The 19,734-nt window shown below is 40.0% G+C and overlaps 1 protein-coding gene across 1 annotated transcript; it reads left to right on the top strand.

Moving 5' to 3' along the window:
* Positions 1–933: 933 nt before the first annotated feature.
* Positions 934–8,512, top strand: MMAA (metabolism of cobalamin associated A). The gene is made up of 7 exons (XM_080628044.1): positions 934–1,935; positions 2,042–2,517; positions 3,595–3,717; positions 5,310–5,480; positions 5,779–5,864; positions 6,445–6,594; positions 8,199–8,512. The coding sequence occupies exons 1-7, from the start codon at positions 1,841–1,843 to the stop codon at positions 8,484–8,486; spliced, it is 1,389 nt and encodes a 462-aa protein (XP_080484170.1). The 5' UTR covers positions 934–1,840; the 3' UTR covers positions 8,487–8,512.
* The last annotated feature ends 11,222 nt before the right edge of the window (positions 8,513–19,734 follow it).

The following is a 19,734-nucleotide window of genomic DNA, read 5'->3' as shown; positions in this document are numbered from 1 at the left end:
TGCAGAGCAGGGGGAGTGTCTCTCTCTCAATATCCAATTTATGTCAGTCAGCCGCTAACATTGTGCCTTGGTACAAGCGATCAAGCAGGTGGCTCTTTGGTCCCACGGTGGCCTCAGTTCTCCCTGAAGGCACATCACTGGAGGCGGGCAAGGTGAAGGAGTCGCTCCTGACATAGAATAGAATCATAGAATAGCTAGGGTTGGAAAGGACCTTAAGATCATCTAGTTCCAACCCCCCTGCCATGGGCAGGGACACCTCACACTAAACCATGCCACCCAAGGCTCTGTCCAACCTGGCCTTGAACACCGCCAAGGACGGCGCATTCACAACCTCCCTGGGCAACCCATTCCAGTGCCTCACCACCCTCTCAGTAAAGAATTTCTTCCTTATATCCAATCTAAACTTCCCCTGTTTAAGTTTTAACCCATTACCCCTTGTCCTGTCACTACAGTCCCTAATGAACAGTCCATCCCCAGCATCCTTGTAGGCTCCCTTCAGATACTGGCAGGCTGCTATGAGGTCTCCACGCAGCCTTCTCTTCTCCAGGCTGAACAGCCCCAACTTTCTCAGCCTGTCTTCATACAGGAGGTGCTCCAATCCCCTGATCATCCTCGTGGCCCTCCTCTGGACTTGTTCCAACAGTTCCATCTAACGCTGTAACATCAGGAACGCTGTCCCGCCGGACCCCGTTGCGGGGAGGGGAATCCCCCAGCCTCTAGGGAGACTCCGCCTCACGGCCGCAGCGGCGCAGGGTGCGACCTGAAGGTGCTGCTTGCGCGCAGGCAGCCACCATGGCGGCAGGGGGGCGAGTTCCTCTCACCGTGCCCGCGCGGTTCCGGCTCACCGGGAGGGCGTCACTTCCCCGGGGCGGGGCGGCAGCCGGTAGGTGCCCGCGGGGGGGTCCCCGAGAGGCAGGAGAGTGGCGGGGATTCCTCAGTGGTTTCCTCGGGTCAGGAGCAATCTCTCGAGCCCGCCCTGTCTCCCCAGGGGATAGGGAGAGGAGCTTTTGTGAGGGAGCGGCTCGCTAACCTGCGGAGGGCCTCTGCGTAGGCCGAGCTACAGGCGTTCAGCGGTGCTGAGGTACGTCAGGGCAGGGCCAGCGAGCTCGGTGGTGGTGCCTGGTATTCTGCGTTGTGGCGGGCATCTGGCAGGTTTCAGCCGCGAAGATGCTCAGAGGGCTGGAGCACCTCTCCTGTGAAGACAGGCTGAGAGAGCTGGGCTTGTTCAGCCTGGAGAAGAGAAGGCTCTGGAGAGACCTTAGAGCAGCTTCCAGTGCCTAAAGGGGCCAACAAGAAAGCTGGAGAGGGACTCTTTACATGGGCGTGTAGTGACAGAAGGGGAAATGGCTTTAAACTGGAAGAGGGGAGATTTAGATTAGACGTTAGGAAGAAATCCCTCACTGTGATAGTGGTGAGGCCCTGGCAAAGGTTGCCCAGAGAGGCTGTGGCTGCCCCATCCCTGGCAGTGTTCAAGGCCAGGTTGGATGGGGCTTTGGGCAACCTGGTCCAGTGGAAGGTGTCTCTGTCCGTGGCAGGGAGTTGGAACTGTATGATCTTTAAGGTCCCTTCCAACCCAAACCATTCTGTGATCTTTTGTTCTTTTGTATTGCATGCCTTTTTTATTTTTTTTTTTCTGGAAATAAGGTGCAAAAAGCTCATCTTGTGTAATTGCTTTAAAACTTTTGCAGCAGCAAAAGTAGGATATACAGTAATTTCAGTAAGAGTTGGCTTGATTGGCTTGTGCCTGTTTTTTTAGGGTACTGTGTGTACTTTTAGAGGCTGTCTTGTTTAAAATTGCTTTTTATATATCTGCTTGCTTATAAAAATAATTTTCTTAAATATGATAATAAGTTTTCGAATCTTGAATAGCATAGAATTTATTTTTTTTCTGTATTTTCAACAGAAAGAGAGAACTATCTTTTCTTGTTTAAAACAGTAAGTATGGATAAAATAAAAGCTGATGACTGCCTGTGTACATATGTTTCATTTGAGCTTTTCTAAGTGCTTTGAAGGAAGTAAAAATGTTCTTCTTTCTCTTTAGGGTGTCTACAAACAGAATTGAACTGGTATCTCTGGTACTTTTAATTCCAGACAAGATGAAGATCCCGTCTTTGCTGCTGAGATTCCCTCATTGTTGTTTCTCTAGAACTGCTTACTTCCCGAACTTTCATTTCACTTCCAGAGTGGATTTCCTGTGCATTGAATCTCTTATGCCAGCACAGCACTATCAAACAAAATGGATATCTTCATCAAACGGTTTGAGGAGAGAGCTGAGCCAGCAGGTGGCCCCTGACCAGCAAGCAGAGGAGCTTTCGGACAGAGAACAAAGACTCGTAGACAGACTTTACAGTGGGCTAATCCAGGGTCATAGAGCCTGTTTAGCAGAATCCATTACACTTGTAGAATCAACTCAGAGTAGGAAGAAGAAAATAGCGCAGGTGCTCCTTCAGAAGGTATTATCCTACCACAGGGAACAAGAAAAGTTAAATCAAGGAAAGCCACTTGCCTTTAGAGTGGGTTAGTCTTTTTACATCTATCCGGTAGTTGCTTTGGTGGGATTAGAGTGTTCGCATTTCATTGTCACTATTGTTCTTTAAGCATCATGGTCTGTAGTCTTGGATTGTTGGCTTCTGGTGGTTTGTAACCAATCTAGATCACTTCAGCTGTCCAGTAGAATTATGGACTGAGCTGGGAAATGCTTTTGAAAAGCTGTATAAATTATCTTTGCTTCCTGGGGGGATGTTATTTGGCTTATTTTTTATAACTATTACAAACTGATATATTAGGTAGTTGGCAGATAGATACAGCTGTTATATACACTTAGTGCAGGATGTATTTCAGCAGACCTGGCCTTTACCTGAAGAAGATGTTTTCTCAAATACTTCTTGAATCCCTGTTTCAGTCTACAGAAGGAAGAGCATGTGTCTTCCTGTTTTATAGCCTTACTTTAAAGCAACTTGCTTTTCAACTGAGTCGTCTTGATTCTGATTCTCTTTTAAACTATAAAATACTTTGCCCTTGCAAAGAGATGGGTGACTGAATTATACCATGGCAAGCTGTCATCTCTTGTGTGTGTGCAAAGGTAGGAAGAGCAAGAACTTGGGCATGGGAGTGAGAAATCATGGGAGTGAGTGGTGATAATTTTGGTTTGCATGCTTTGACATGCGAATAAGTTGCCTCATGTTTTGAAATAACAGCTCTTCAGGGTAAGGGCTTTTGCCTTTAGAGTGCTTCTTTTAGAAAGAGTAAATCTGAAAAATCGCTACTTAGAAGAAGACATTTTTGAAGTTCAGAAGGAAAAATCAGTATAAATAAACTTATTTGGAGGGGAGGAAGAACAGCCAAAAACTGGAATGTTATGTTGGCACGGGTACGATGAGGGGTGGTGAAGTGAGTACTGCTGTGTTGCGAGGACCAGGGTAGTGTATTTCAAGTCAAATTACAACTGCTTAGTTGTGGTGTAGCCTCCATTTGCCTTTGTTGTGATACTGTGTTAAAGTATGAATTGTTATCAACTTAGATGTTGTTTTTGTGTGATATATTTATTTGATTAACAAAATGGGGTTTTTTTTTCTTTCTAATATAATTATTTAGGGTTATCTGGTCCCCCTGGTGCTGGGAAATCGACTTTCATAGAATGCTTTGGGAAGATGCTTACAGAAAGAAAATACAAAGTGTCTGTGCTGGCTGTAGACCCTTCCTCTAGTACAAGTGGTGGTGAGTGTGAACTAAAGCTTGTGTCAGGTTTCTAATACCTTTTCAACTATAGGAGTCTTTCTTTGAGTCAAATGGAGGGAAATTTTTGGCCTTTAAAAGTAAAATATTAAAAATGTTGGATCAAGTTTTCTTTTTTTCCCCATGTGACATGAAATTGCAAAATGTGTATTGCTATCCTAATTTTGCCAGGGTTCCTCTCTTCCAGTCTCTGAATGTTGCCTTACAATTTCTGGTCTGAAACTTTAGATAGCCATGGTTTTCTTTCTCTAGCTGCATTTATTTATCTGTTTTCCCATGAATGAAGGAGTAGAAGGCCACTCATTTCTGCTTGAATTTCAACAGTGGCAGTGCTGATCACTGAGCAGAAAGCATGTGCTAATTTAAAACTATTTAGAGGATGCTGCCATCTAGACATGTAGATCAGGTTGGATTTTAGAACATTCATTAGTTCTTCTCAATAAGCATTTTTGGATTTCTGTTGACTCTACTAGTTTCTAAGTCTCCTGATGCAGTATCATTGACCATTTGTCTGACTTGTAGTGTGACTTTTTTTTTTTTTCTAAATATACAATTCTTCAAAGTTGTGTGACTGTAATCTGTCACTTTTAAATAAAAAATTGTAGGGAAATTATAGGCTAACCGTGCCTTAATTAATGGTCTCTCTGACAAATAATAGAGCCTTGATTTTGATCTTTTTCTAATGGGCAGCTGCTTGGAAACATCATTCCTTTTTCCAGCTTCTCCACTGTTACAGAAGATGCTGCAACGTTTATGAATTAAAAAACCCCTTCAGCATTGCAATGACCTGTAGCTGAGGCTATGTTCTTGAATGCATACAGTTAAGATGCATTTTGGAATAGCAAAATATGAAAGCAAGACTGCGCCAATTCAAAGAATTGAGCATCTCTCATCTTTTGGAATGTGCATCATATGTGGAGATCTCACTGAATCCCATTTAAAGTTTGGATGAATAGGAGGAGGGTGGTGAGGCACTGGAATGGGTTGCCCAGGGAGGTTGTGAATGCTCCATCCTTGGCAGCGTTCAAGGCCAGGTTGGATGAGGCCTTGGGTGGCATGGTTTAGTGTGGAGTGTCCCTGCCCATGGCAGGGGGGTTGGAACTAGATGATCTTAAGGTCCTTGCCAGCCCTAACTATTCTATGATTCTATGATTCTAAGGAAGGCAGGGATGTACTTCAGCCTTCTTAAAAGCATAACAATACACCATCAAGACCCATCAGAATCATAAGGTAGACACTTGTCCCTTTGGAGGGAAACAGCAAAGATTTACTTGTGTGGCCTGCTGTGTATAGACCTCAAAAAGCCATTCAGGTTCATTCTGACCTAGGACAAATTCTTCATATTTCGTAGCAGCAAGGACTGCTCGCACCCTTCCAGCACCCTTCTGGTAGGCAGAAGAACCAAGGCAGTAACTTTGTAGTCCTCAAGAAAGTCTTGGGCAACTATTACTGGGATATTCTTCTTTGACTGACTTTGTCCAAGAGATCAGTCTCTTCTCATTTATTGGGGGATGGAGAGGGGAAAATTTAGCTGTTTTGCATTTTCTTAAATCATTCAGTGTTACATGTTTAAGGTTCTCTCTTGGGTGATAAAACACGGATGACTGAGCTGTCAAGAGACATGAATGCATACATCAGACCATCTCCAACCAGAGGAACTCTTGGAGGTGTAACAAGGACCACAAATGAAGCCATTCTGCTGTGTGAAGGAGGTGGCTACAATGTTGTTCTTGTAGAAACAGTAGGTATGTGTTTAAGGTTTTAATTAGCCTCTTGTGATCTCTAAAGAAGGTGTGTTACTAGATGTGTACTTCCATCCTTGATTTTGCTCATGCTTTTGTACATGATAACTAGTTGAAAATTAATGCCCATTCTGTCAATTTTCTAGTCCTGCATGTTTTGTAAAAACTGTTGTGTTTCCTGTTGTCTCTGTTTTGTTAGTGGGATTTGTTCATGGTGCAATACTGGGATCTGTCGTGATTACTGTCATTAATGTGACTGAAAGCTTGGAATAAATGATGAACTCTGGATTTAATATTTTAGGTGTGGGACAGTCAGAATTTGCTGTGGCTGATATGGTTGATATGTTTATATTGCTGCTACCACCTGCGGGTGGAGATGAATTGCAGGTACTTTTCAGTTTCTCTTATTTATGTATTGCCTGGGACTAGAAAGAGAAACTTAAACCCAGGATGTATCTGTGCAGAAAGTCCATAGTCAATAGTGTTCTGTAAGTTACACTGCGACTACTGAAGTCTTTTCAGTGTTTTACCAGCTTGCACAGTTAGGATCTGATATCAGCTCCTGACTTTGGAAGTATTCGGCTGTAAAATTACGATACTATGACTTATTTTGGCATATTTACTAGTTATATATTGGAGGGTGGCTTTGTAGTGTAGGAAAACAGAAATCAGTATAAACAGGTTTTCTAACTTGGTCATGTTTTGGTTAAACTAAAGTCTCTACCTGTGAAATAGGTGATCACGTAAACTCCAATATCCATGTCTAGGGTTCTTGTGTCAAGATAGAGTAATAACTAGTAACAGCAGAGGCCGTTGGCGCTACTCTTGCATGTCTAGCTCATACACGTATAAAAAAGTCAGTAAGAGTCACTAGAAAGAAATAAAGCATTTTGACCTGCTTTTTGTGATAAATCAACATGTCACAGTCCTTCTGGGTATTCATGATTTCTCTCCCTGTTGCATTTAGGGTATCAAACGAGGTATAATTGAGATGGCAGATCTAGTTGCTATAAATAAAGCCGATGGTGATTTAGTTGTGCCTGCGCGGAGAATACAAGCTGAATATGTTAGTGCTATGAAGCTGCTTCGCAGACGTTCAAAGGTTTGGAGACCAAAGGTTTGTGTACTTCGTTATGGTTTATGTGGGATTTTGGGTGTACTTTTGTTTTGTTTGATGGTGGTGGGTTGTTTGTTCCCCTCTTTCCTCCCCCCCCCGCCACCCCCCAATGCCGAATGAGTTAGGATTGTTATCTTCTCATCTAGCTATGCTAGTCTCCCTGGGCTCTTTGACCAAAATTTCAGTTCTGTTGTTTACACCATGCTAGAGTTGATTGCTGCTGTTTCTGTTTCACCTCTGGTCTCAGGGTGCACTATATGAAACACTATTCAAAGCCAGTCCTGCTCCCTATGATTTCTGTCCTGAGCTACACTCTCAGCACCAGCAGACCTACTGGTAACATCATAGTGGTACAAGCTTGTCTTGCTTTTTACAAACTATACATATCTTAAAATGCCCCATAAGCTATTTCTCCCTCTTTTACAACTCTGAAGCTTATGATTATTTTTGTTCTTTCACGTGCTCATGTGCTTTCTTCATTGCTTTAATTTTATTTTTTTATTATTTCACACATAATGAAAGTTTGGGGCGAGGACCTCATCTACTTGTGTATGCAGTATCTAGATTATTGGAATTGTCATCCTGTGGGCCTTTCAGACCGAATACTGACGCAGTATTCAGTCTATGAAAGGTTATGGTAAAGTATCAAGGAAAAGATTCAGTACTAATTTTTAGTCTATGTATATAAAATAAGCACACACATTCTCTCTCACTCCTTTTATTTAGACATGTATACATAAAGGACCCTTTATAGATAGGGTATATATATATATATATTTATACGCACACCCTACCCTGGTATTAAAATTGACCTATTAAGTTTAAATCAGCAGGGCTGCTTGAAGGCTAGCCATCATTTTGTAATTTTTGTTTCTAGATCTGAGAGCTCACATGATAAATGTGAATCAAAATAAGTGTTTGAGACAAGGGAATTATACAGGTTATCAGAAATTTCTTTCAGTGATCGCAGTGTCTGAAAACTGAAAGAGAAAATATTGGTATGTAGGGGCTGTATGCTATCCATTAGATTGGAGAGAGACTCTTTAAACAAAAACAACAACAAAAAACACCCCACCACACACAAAAAAACCCCAAACCTAGCTGTTCCATTTAAAGAGTCATGTTGGATGTCTGAAATATTTTTGGCAGAATAAATTCCTAGTCTAGAATGCATATGCAAAAACCAGAACATAGTCTAAATACATCCTTTCTGGAATAGTTTTAAGTGCAAAAGACTAGCTGCCAGGGAATATCTACCAGAATATGTAATTAATTCTACATTGAAGTAAAACGGTGCCACTACAACTTTTAGCTAAAGAACTCGTTAAAAAAAGATTCTTACTCATTATATAAGCAGTTGAACAAGGCCTATTTACCCCAAATGCTGTGGATCTTGGGGTCCCCTGACAGTTGGTAGAATTCCAATTCTAAGACCTTTATAAAAAGTAAGCAGCACAAAGCTGCTTATAGCTTCATGAAGTGAGTGTACTGAAGTAAGTTTGCCCTATGCATTTCTTAATTTTCATACAGTCTTACTTGCTGCAGTAATTGAAACCTCAAACCCGGTAGTTACTTTCCTTTAAAAATTCTTCTGAATCGAACAGGTAATGCGCATCTCTGCCAAAACTGGAGAAGGTATCTCAGATATGTGGGATAAAATGACAGAATTCCGTGACCTCACACTCACAAGTGGCGAATTGATTGCCAAACGACGGAAGCAGCAGAAAGTATGGATGTGGAATCTCATCCAAGAAAATATGTTGGAACATTTCCGGAGTCACTTGGCAGTCAAGGATAAGATTCCACTTCTAGAAGAAAAAGTTCTTCGTGGTGTCTTGTCACCTGGACTGGCAGCTGACCTGCTACTGAAAGCATTCAAAGATAGTCTCTAAGCATTATATTCTACTTTGTTCTTATTAGGTGCTTTATGTAAACATGAACATTAAAAACAGTTTTTGTATGTGTGGATTCAAATGTTTTAGTACAATAGACATTAATAGAATACCTATCCAGTACTCTGCAAGAAAAATACTGTAGGATTTTGTACATATGACAACCATGACAAATCCAGTCACTCAGAGAGTACTACAGACTTATTGGAAAAAAAATGCATTTTTAAGTCTTAATTTGTACACACTATAGACCCACTGATCAAACGTCTCTGCCCGTGTCAAAACGTGATTTGGGGAGGGTGGGAGAGAAAGGTTTGTGGAGGTACAGAGTTTTGTTTCAATTTTGGGACCATCTTAGAGCAACTGACACAGCAGCTTTCCATTTTAATACAGCATCAGCTGTTGCCAGTATGGATTGCTTTTTCTTTCCTCACTTTGAGTGACAGCAAGAACATGGGCACTCTGGCAGCACCTGACCACAGTTTTAGTTTGAAATAAATTGTATGCATACAAATAGAATATAGTGGTGTTCAGTCCCTGTTTGGAAACTGTAGTTATTATTCACTAGGAGAAGGGAATTTTAACAATCTCAGTTTCTAAATAGATGTTGCAATACGAAAGCGAAATTTACTTTTTTAAAATGCAGACTCAGATGGAAAAATGTAACCCATGATGTTTTAATAGCAAATGTCTTTATATTTGGATAATTAGTAATAATGGCTTGAGGTTTTCTGATCTCACTTAATTTTTTGTGGTTCATACAGAATGCCCAGTTGTGTTTAGGGGTTTTTTCCCACTCTTGTAGAATACATGGGTGCTTATAACTAAAGTACCTTTCTGTTATTTCTTCTTTATTTCCTTTGAGAAAAATCTGGAGGAAGCATTTTCCTGAGCCATGACCTAAAAAGCAGAGCTCATCTGGTACCTACTAAATATGAAGGATAAAGTGGAAAAATGCTCATTTTTTGAGACTTGACAGAAACCCAGTAAAATAGGAGGTTTTGTGAGTATATTGTTGCATACATAAATCGACTTAAAATACTGGAAGTGATAATTCTTATGAAATTTTGATTTTCTGAACACAGGAGTTATGGTATCTTTAATTTTTATTTTAGCTCAGTTTCACCTCTTTGGCTTCTGAAGAAGTACAAGTCATGCAGAGTTTTGAGTTCTGGCAGCCTGTGTCTGAATACTTAAGACAATTTCAGGATAGCAATGAATGAGTTTACTTAGATTTTTTTTTTCTTCATTTTTTTCCCCCCAAGATTATTTTCTTTTCCTTTCTTTCATCTGAACCGTAATAATGCGTTCCAACTACACTCACTTTCTCCTGGGAGACCTGTATGCTTCAGAATTTTGATTCCTGTGTAGGTATAATTTTTACAAAAAATGAGTGATTGTTGAAAGCACTGAGGATTTTGTTTCCTTTGGTTTGTCAAAGTGGCACAAATTAACGCAAAAGAAACCTCCATCCTTGATGCTAGCGTTTTGGTTGTTTTTCCTATTGTATGACGGTGTCTTGCATAATTGTCCGTATACTTTAAAGATATGAAGCATGACCAGAAAGTGAAGAGCAAACTGCAGGGCAAAGTGAAAATACTTTGTACTTAAAAGTAGTGATCCCCATGTATATTTGCAGAGCAATACTAACAAAGAGCATTGTGGTGTTTTGTGGGACATACAGGCAAGGCATTTCTTTGTTAAGAAAGTTTGCACCGGTGTAATTGGTATTGGTGAATTTCACCACATAAATTGTCAGAACTTCAGTGCTCTGAGCCCGTATTCCTATTTCTTCAACTTCTCATCCCAAATGAGTAATCTGGGATCACTGCAATCAGTTACATAGAAGTATTCAAAGGATTATAGGAGGTGGCAGAAGCATAGTGACTTTGTTATGACTGTCCTGAGTAATTATTGTGGAATTAAAATACATTACTTACAGTTTCTATTTAAACAACCTATATTGCGTATGACAGAAAGTGCCCCAAACTGAAAACAATGTCTTCTCTTATTTCAGCTTTAAATATTAGATGTATTTTTATGGTACCTAGAAGAAATGACAGTCAGGTGGAAAATGAATTAATGAGAGCAGCAGCATTTTGACTGGTGAGTTCTGAAGTTTTTGTAGTCCGTTTGTTTCAGGTGATAGTTTTTGAGGTGACCTCATTTGTGCTTATCTGTTACATCAAACCCTTGTTATTGTCATTACTTTTGCCAGGGACTGCTGTTTTCCTTGTCTGCTGTATGTGAGCTGTCAAGAAAGTAAAATAGAACCTGCAGCTTTGTTTAAGTGACAGCTGCTCAAATAGAATATGTTTTAGCATTTCCTCAGTATTTGTTTTCTGGACACAGATCTGTTGATCCACTCAAGCTATGGGCCATCATTATTTTCTCCTTTTGTTGCTTCTGTTAAAGTATCATTAATTTACTAATGAACTCTTAGCAGAAGACAGTACAATGGCTTAAGCAAGTTCTACTCTTCATGCAACTGCATTTTTTTTCTAAAGTAGAACATTAAATGAAAATTAGATTTGCCTTCTTTATGTCTTCATTTGTGCCTCATGCTTCAGTAGACAGAGAAATACCCTTATACTGAAAAGGGTCTTTGGAAATGATAGGTTAGATAAGGGTCCCTGCTCCCTTTTTCAGTGATTCCCCTGAAAAAAGCTGTATTGTGCAAACTATGAAGTCTCACATAAGAGAATCACATTGTTTTATAGGTTCTAAAATATTTATGTGACATGTTTTAGAGTCAACTGCTGTTCAGTTAATTGTGTAGTTTTGTTTATGTGCTCACAGGCTGGAGAAATGCATTGTCTTCAGCAGGACTGCGTAGCTTTAGCTGGTAGGCTACAGTTTAGTAAACAATTCAGTATTTCCCAAGACAGGGAAGAGCATTTCCAGCTCATCATTTCTAGCTCTGTGGGATTAAGTGAGGTAAAATGCATTAAAACATTGTCATTCAAGTAAACAGGCTTTTGAAAAAGGATAGTAAACAAATCCATTGAGTAGGATGTTGACATATTCTTAGTTTCTAGAGTTAAGTTGCTCTCATGTTAACAAAACCACAGCTACTACAGAACAGTATGCGAAAATAGTATAACTGTATGAGAAAATGATAGCAAGAATAAGTTTGTAGTTAGAGGTATGATACAGTTAGGCAAAATGATATGGGAGGTAAGGAACAAACTCTTTAGATACACAAACTCATGTCCTATGAAGTCTTGCAGCTGTATGTAAGTGTGAAACTTTTCCCCAGGTCCTTGTGTAATAGATGTTTCACAGCTGGAAAAACAAGTGTGATGAGATGAGGTGATTTACCCAGGACTCTGAAACAGGTCAGCAAAGTATAAGGGTTACAGTCCAGTAGTCTTTATTTTGAGCCCCATGTGTATTTACAGCCATGTTACTTAAGGTTGAAAAAATGCTCTTAGCAAGTTCATGCTCTCAGTGTGACTTACTCCTTTCATAGTTAATCTCTCTGTTTTCAGTGATGGGACCAAGTGACCCTTCTTGACTACTGTTCTGTTGTAATGTCCTGCTTTAAGTAATAGAAGAGTTTTACTTGATCTCTGATCTGCCCTTGTCTTTTGTAAATGCTTCCTGTTCTGCATGCTTGTTCAGTCTTCATGTTCCTTCACATGTATTGTTTCTTTCTTTGTGAAATCTGCAGTGTGTTGGCTGTTTGTGGGTCTTGTGATTTTTGGAGATGGGGATTGAGCAAAGCTGAATGATACAAATGATTTTTTTTTTTAACCTTGTGCGTTTATCTTCCTGGAGTTTTCTTTCTTAAAATAATGTGGTAAGATTCAGTTATTGACTTGCTGTGTACTGATGTAAATACATTTATTTCCTCTTTATTTTTCCTTACTCAGAGTGCTCTATTGCTCCCTCCTTGGATGCATAATCAACAAGCAATGCTATCTGTGTGTTAAAATGAGAAACAGTTTTACAGAGTTTAGTGTTTCTGTAACTATTCCTGCTGGACTATTCTAAAGCAGGTATCATTTGAAGAATGAATGAACAGAAGTTAATGAAACAGATATTTAAAGAAAAATTAGTGTGTTCCCCTGTAACTTATGGTTTGGACAGTCAACAGTGACTAATTAGCAATAGGTATACTCTTCCAAAAAATAGTTCAGCTAGCCCATGGTCATATTGCTTACAGTTTATTTAAAAATACACCACCACCAACACCCTCACATGGTAGGACAATAACAAAATTTGTGGATTGAGAATAAAAATTTCAAAACTAAAAACTCCTCAGCAATTACAGTACATATTTAGAATGGAAGTATGATAGACATAGTCTGTTCCCTGCTGCCATACTGAAGTATGGTTCAGCTGGTGAACAAACAAGGAAAAGAGGAGCTAACGTTCATGATAGTCTGTGGAGAAAGTACATTATGGAGCAGAAAGAAGAATGTCTGTTTTCCTCTTTTTTTTCTCCCATGGGAGCACAGGAATTGTCTTTAGACAATTCACTGGAAAGCTGCAGAAATTGCTGTGATCCACAGTGTTTGCTCTGTAAGGTTGACAAAAATGATAAATTCAATTCCCTTTTCTGTCTCTTGGGTTTGTATGTTGCGTGGGACTAGTCTAATGCAGACACTTGTCCTTTGGAAGTGGGTGATTTTCTTTTAATTGTGCTCTTAAGTGGGGAAAAGCTAGAAGTCCTCGTAGTTTGCGTAAATGATTGTTTGCTTGTAATGAAGTTGTCAAAAGCTTCACATTACAGAGTGTATAATATGATTCCTGTATTTTTTCTTCAGATACTATGGCGAAGTGGGTTCCTCCTATATGTTAGTTACTATGTCTCCTGGTAGAGTAGTATAAAAAAGCTACACAGCTTTTTTTACTCAAATATTCATAAAGTTAATTAGGGATTAACGTTATTTTTGCTTTGTTTCTTCTATTGCAAGTGACTATTATCACCTAAAGATTATAATCTATATAGATTATAATCCAAAAACAATTATAATTTGAGATGATTGAGCTGACCTGCACTGTGCCAGACTGCAGTGGCTGGGGATGCTAATGTATGTATAATGAGAAGATGCTCTCATTGACCGTGTGGCTTGTAGCATTACAAAGTCACACTGCTAAAGGTTTCTCTCAGCACTGAATCTGTGACACAAGGATCCTGTTTGTAGTTTTCTAATTGAAACCAGCGGAAGGGGAGAGTAGAATTAGTTTTTATGACTTGTTGCTTAGCAGCACTGATCAGCAAAAGTACAACTTTTTTTCCTTTTCCTGTAACCTTGGTGAACGCAGGCTTGGACAGAGCTCACTAGCAGACAAGGATTTCTGAAGGCGTGCATAACTGTTGTTTAGTATCTGTTAGCAGCATCTGAGGAAACTGTCTCTTCTTGACCTCTTTGTTACCTTTGCCCTTTAGTCTTCCTTCTCTCTTGCATCAAGTCTTGGAAGAAAATAGACATCATCCTAGGAAGGTGTGAAGGATTTCAAGTTTAGAGACAATCCAGCTGTGCTAAGATGTATCCTGCTGCTTATTGGGAAAAGGAGCCAAGCTGGTTCCCAGATTGTGATGTCAGACCCTCCTCTCATAGCAGGAGAAACAGACTTCAGCCATCACAGTAAGGACCGTTGTTATTTAGAGAAGCTTCCCCAGTATTTTGGAGTAGGAAAAATAATCCGGAGAGGAAAGGGAAATCAGGGCACTAAGAATTTCCTGGTTTATATCTTTTAGGAGAGATTTCACCAACTGAACTAGAAAGGATATTGAATGTGTTTGAAAATTATTAGGGATCTGCATTGAATATAAAGACAATTGTTTCCCCCAGTTCCTCCCTTTTTTTATCTGATCAAATCTGTCCGAACCTGTAAAATAAGCGCAAAGAGAAAGTTGGTTATTTTGCCTTGCTTCTAAATTGTAAATTGTCTAACTGGACAAAGGATCTTTAGTGACATCACAAACTGCAACAATTAATGTGCTTTATGATGTCAGAAGGTCAGACTTGGACCTTTGACTGTTACTCATATTCTTGTCTTTTACTCCTAGATCTAAGTAAGAAATCTCAGTATTTATATACTTTTTTTCTGCCAAAAAAATTTATGATCATGAGACATCTGTAAGCTTGTGGACATTATGTGGAAAATAATGCGTTGTCAGTCTGCTGGTGTTCTTTCCTCCCTCTCACCTCCTCTACTGACTTCTCTCATCTATCCACACTTCAGGAGTCATTGGTAGCTGTTAACAGCAGTACAGGTCAACATGTGTTTCACAGGCCTGTTACACTCTAGTGTCCCTTCTCTTCTGAAGTTCAAAGGGAAACTGCCATTCGACTATCTTGGTCTCTTAAAATTCATGGAGAGGACTAATACTGTTGTAGTTGCACAGTTGAGGTGAGATAGTCATTTCCACAAGAAACCGGTTTCTGTCTTGTGTGTCATGTAAAAAGCATTGGAAGTGTATGGTATCTGGCACAGCTCTATAAACAGCAAACTGGAATGTGAATTATATTGCAAATATTGCTACCAATTGGTTTTTTTAATTGCACAAGTCTTAACAAAGTGATCTGCCTGGAAATCCTGACTACTGTCTGAGACTCAGAGGAATGACTTTCCATGCACTTGTTTACCGAACAGAGCAAATTCTGTTCACCAAAAGAAAATTTCTTTTTTTTGGGCTGTGAATATGATTTGTCTGTCTGCAGTGAACAACAGCTGCTAATATTTGTTATCTGCAGGACTCAAAACAAGTAGCTGAAGTCACATTCTAAACTTCTTATTTACAGGAGGAGGAGGGAACTTAGGTCAAACTCAAGAAGCTGCTAAAACAGTTTCAGTAAAAGCAAAAAACTTTATTGTTGTTTGCAAGTGGTGTGATGCAGAATACGTGACTGGTTCTTTCTGTGTACACTGGCACTAGAACTGAATAGATTTAAAAAATTAGTATTTCATATTTCAGATAATTAAAAGTGTTATCCTTCACCTTTCTTTTAGCTATCCATTCGAATGTGGCATTCTCTTAGAGGCAAGAAACTGTCTTTACTTTGAGACTCTTTAATGCCGTCATGTTGGCACCTGCAACAATGGGGCAAACCATGGACACTGTATAGCACTAGCACAACTAAAAGCCTCTGAATGTTCTATTTCTGTAACAAGATTAATCAGTTGTTCTGAATTATGATGTGTTGAATAAGCAAGTCCCAGTTTCATACTTGCAGGATGCATATGGCTTTCAATTTAGCTGCAGACACTGTTCCACATGCCTGTTTCCACAGCAAACAATTCCTTGCTGTGCACTTGCTCAAACTAGAAACACTCTCATTTCTCCATAGCCTGACATCAGGAAAGGATGGCATTGGAGCATGTGCCTAAGTGGGATTGAATGGGGCTCCCAGAATACAGACCGCCCGAGTTCTGTCCCATTAGGTGAGTCAGTTTTCCATTTTTTGGGATAGTAAATCTCATATGCAACAAGACAGGAAATTTCAGAGGGAAATCAGAATAATTAAAATAATCTTGTTTGGTCCACTGCCAACTCTTTCATCTTAGAAAACAGTGCTCTGGAGACATGCACAGATCCTGTAAATGAAAGTAGTCTGGATAGCCCTCGTCTAACATTCTGAACATGTATCCCTTCAGGAGCATCTTAAGTGCAAGGATGTTTCTGTGGGACAGTTTGGATTGTTTTGGTTTTGTAAGTTTTTTCTTTATTGGCTGCTGCTTAAGGTTAAGATTGGATTAAGTGGATCCTCAGGTTACTGTGGCATTTTTCATGTAGGTTGCATCATCAAATGACCCTAAAAGATTTTTGGAAGCAAGACTTGTATAACTGTTCAGAAAGACAAATAATTTTACATTGAAAAGCTGAAATAGAGATTCAAATATTGCACAAGATGGATGGAATTAAGGCTATTCTTTTTTAATTTTTTAGTTTCTAAGTTTAAAAGCCATAACATTTTCTATGCTTAATCTAGGGTGTTTGTAGCAAACCACCTTGTTTACATACCAAGAAATTGCAACAGATAGAATCAAATTGCTACAAATGACACAGGTAAATCTGTTTATTCTGAAAATTATTCCTCATCCAGCTTCTCAATAACTTCATTTTCTACCTGATTCTTGATAAAACAGCGACAGTGATTCACAGAGAAAACAATGGCTTAGAAAGTTTTCTTACGACACTGCTGGAAGGGCAGCGAATGTCCTTCCTTCTCAGTTGCAGTACTTAGAGAGAGCCCTTAGATGGTGCCGTATAGCAGCGCTCAGCTCTTCGGAGCTTTGCTCAGCGTCTCACAGGGGTGGCTCTTCCACCGGGTCAAACTACTGAAGGATGCTTTTATAAACGGGTAAAAGGCTTCCTTAGCAGCTGCCAGATCTCTTCAACCACTGATCTGGGGCTACTGCTGAAATTTAAACTTCTTCTGTGAAGTTGTTGAGTAAAAGAAAATAAATTCCAAAATGTCGCAGGAATAAGTTGTAGAAGCAAAAGTGATCATCAAGGTGTTCCACAGAGTCAAAGCTTTCTGCCCAGGAGAAGAAATGTCATCGTGTCCCCTCCCCTCCCGTTTCCTAAGTGTTATACACAACCACTTGCTCAGTGATGCATATTCCTGTCCTTTATTTTCTGTATATAGAATCATAGAATGGTTTGAGTTGGAAGGAACCGTAGAGATCATCCAGTTTCAACCCCCTGCCGTGGGCAGGGACACCTTCCACTAGACCAGGTTGCTCCAAGCCCTGTTCAGCCTGGCCTTGAACAATGCCAGGGATGGGGCAGCCACAGCTTCTCTGGGCAATACTCTTCAAGTGCCTTACCCACTCGCACAGTAAATCCATAAATTAATCTGTGGATCCATAGGTCTGAAATTTTGCCATAGTTCAATCCGGAGAACATGGATAACCTGTCTCAGGGCACTGTTAATTAAGATCTGTAAATGCAATCTGTCAGTAGAGACATATTAAATATTAAATTCAAACATAGATTTCAATAAGTGCTATAATTTAATTCTTATAAAACTTGAATCATGTCATACTTAAATATCTTTGTCAATTATATTGCTGTCTATCTATCCCTTAAACAAAGTGCTTTTAAATAATAGCTAAAGAGGTTTTGAGGGCATTTGAGAATCATCATGATGGAAGAACAGAGCTCACCCTGGGAACTTCCTCACATAAACATGGGTGTGGTGTTGTGGCTTTCAGGTTAAATATTCCATGCCGTGAAGCTCACTTTCTTTCTGAAGAACTGGGGATGCAGATTCAGGAATTTGAGTTGTGATGCCAATTACAAAGGAACTGAAATGGCATTTCCTTGAGCAGGATGGGTCTCAAGCCACAAAATAAGTTTTATTTGGAAGCTGTTGGTGAAATTATGAAAGAGAGTTATGAGACAACGCTCAGACACTGTATCTAGCCTTTTGTTTTGTAGCGAGGCAGGAGAGAAGTGAGGTGTTGAAACTAAACTGATCTCTATCTCTTGCAAAAGAAGTAAGTGACTGGTTTTTTTCAAGGTTGGGAGTATAGCCTTCCTATGATTTTACTGTGTGCTTATACTGTTCCTGTGATTTGTAAACGGTTTAGATTGTTTCTCACCTTTTACCACAGTTTGGGGGGGTTTAGCCTGGAAATTTTCCACCAAAGCAAATTAAATAATTCATGTTTTCAGAATGGCTTTGTTTAGTCATGACTTCTATTTATTTAGGGAGAGGGAGGGAAAGAGCTGGTGTTGTTACAGTCTCTGCTGTATTTTTTTAATCTCTAACTTCCTATAACCCAACTATTTGAAATGTACCAGACTGCATAAACTGAGCATCTACTGTGCATTCTGCTTGTCCCAGTAGTTTTCATCCTATGGTCTCTGCATGCTGTTACTTCAGGTGTATCCTTTGCCATTATGTGAATTAACAGTACCCAAAATTCTGCTGGCATGTAGATGGGAACAAGTATTGGGCTTTTCTTTCTTGTGTGTTGAGAAACTCTGTAGTTGAAGTTGTGGTTGACAAGTTAAATGTTACTAGGTGGTGACTTTTAGCCTAAAGCTAGTGACTTTGACTTCTCACGTGTAGCTCTGCACAATGTGTTCTTCCACCTGCAGCTGCATTTCTGCTGTGTTAAAATCCTTAAGCAGCTGCAGCAATGTGTCAAACTGATCTGGGATTTTGCATCTTCAGAGCTCTGCTCATTCTGCTCAAATACTTGAACTGAGTAAAGCACTCCACCGAGATGAGAGGTGTTACTATAACTTTACAGAAAAAGAAACAACCCTTGAGAGGTTAAAGTGACTTTCCCTTATCACGCAGCAAGTCAGTGATGGAGCTGGAATTACAGCTCAGGAGGTTCCTGGCTCTTGCTGCGGAGAAAGGTCATTTCCCAGAATAGTACAGAAGGTTCCCATTTGTTATTGATAATAGGGCAACAAAGGACTCTAGATGTATTAATAGTCACTGTAAATGTCCTCAATAATACATAATTAGCAACCTTGCAAAACTGGCTACACTCTGTTTTTCTGGGGCAGTATTACTTCCATAGTTTTGTCTACTGTACTCTTGAGAGGTATTTTTGTTTTGGCTCTTCTAACAGAACTTTATTTAAAGTAAATAGGAATGTTTGCAACATAGGTATAAATAGCATTCCTATTAACACTCACATTAAACTGCATCTTCAACTCACCTTTCAGATAAGTACAGCTCCTCTAGTGCCATTGGTACATGTTTGTGGGCCTGTGGGCAGCAGCCAGGCACTGTCTATCTAGGGAGAATATAGAGGTGATAGAGGATTTTGGTGGCAACATTTTCCTTGTACTGTGTAAGGTGGTGACAGCACTAGCATACTTGGGCAGTGTAGGAGCTGAGGTTTAGAGAAGAGATTCAGAGCAGCCCTGCGGAGAAGGACTTGCGGGTGTTGGTCCATGAGAAAATGAACATGAGTCGGCTTCAGTGTGCACTCACCGCCCAGAAAGCCAACCATATCCTGGGCTGCATCAAAAGAAGCATGACCAGCAGGTCGAAGGAGGTGATCTGCTCCTCTGTTCTGCTCTCATGAGACTTCACTTGGAGTATTGTGTGCAGTTCTGGTGTCCTCCAACATAAAAAGGACATGGAGCTGTTGGAACAAGTCCAGAGGAGGGCCATGAGGATGATCAGGGGACTGGAGCACCTCCGGTATGAAGAGAGGCTGAGAAAGTTGGGGCTGTTCAGCCTGGAGAAGAGAAGGCTGCGTGGAGACCTCATAGCAGCCTTCCAGTATCTGAAGGGGGCCTATAAGGATGCTGGAGAGG

The sequence above is a fragment of the Psittacula echo genome (assembly GCF_963264785.1).
Source record: "Psittacula echo genome assembly, chromosome: 1".
NCBI lineage: Eukaryota > Metazoa > Chordata > Aves > Psittaciformes > Psittacidae > Psittacula > Psittacula echo.
This window is presented reverse-complemented; position numbering and strand designations above follow the sequence as displayed.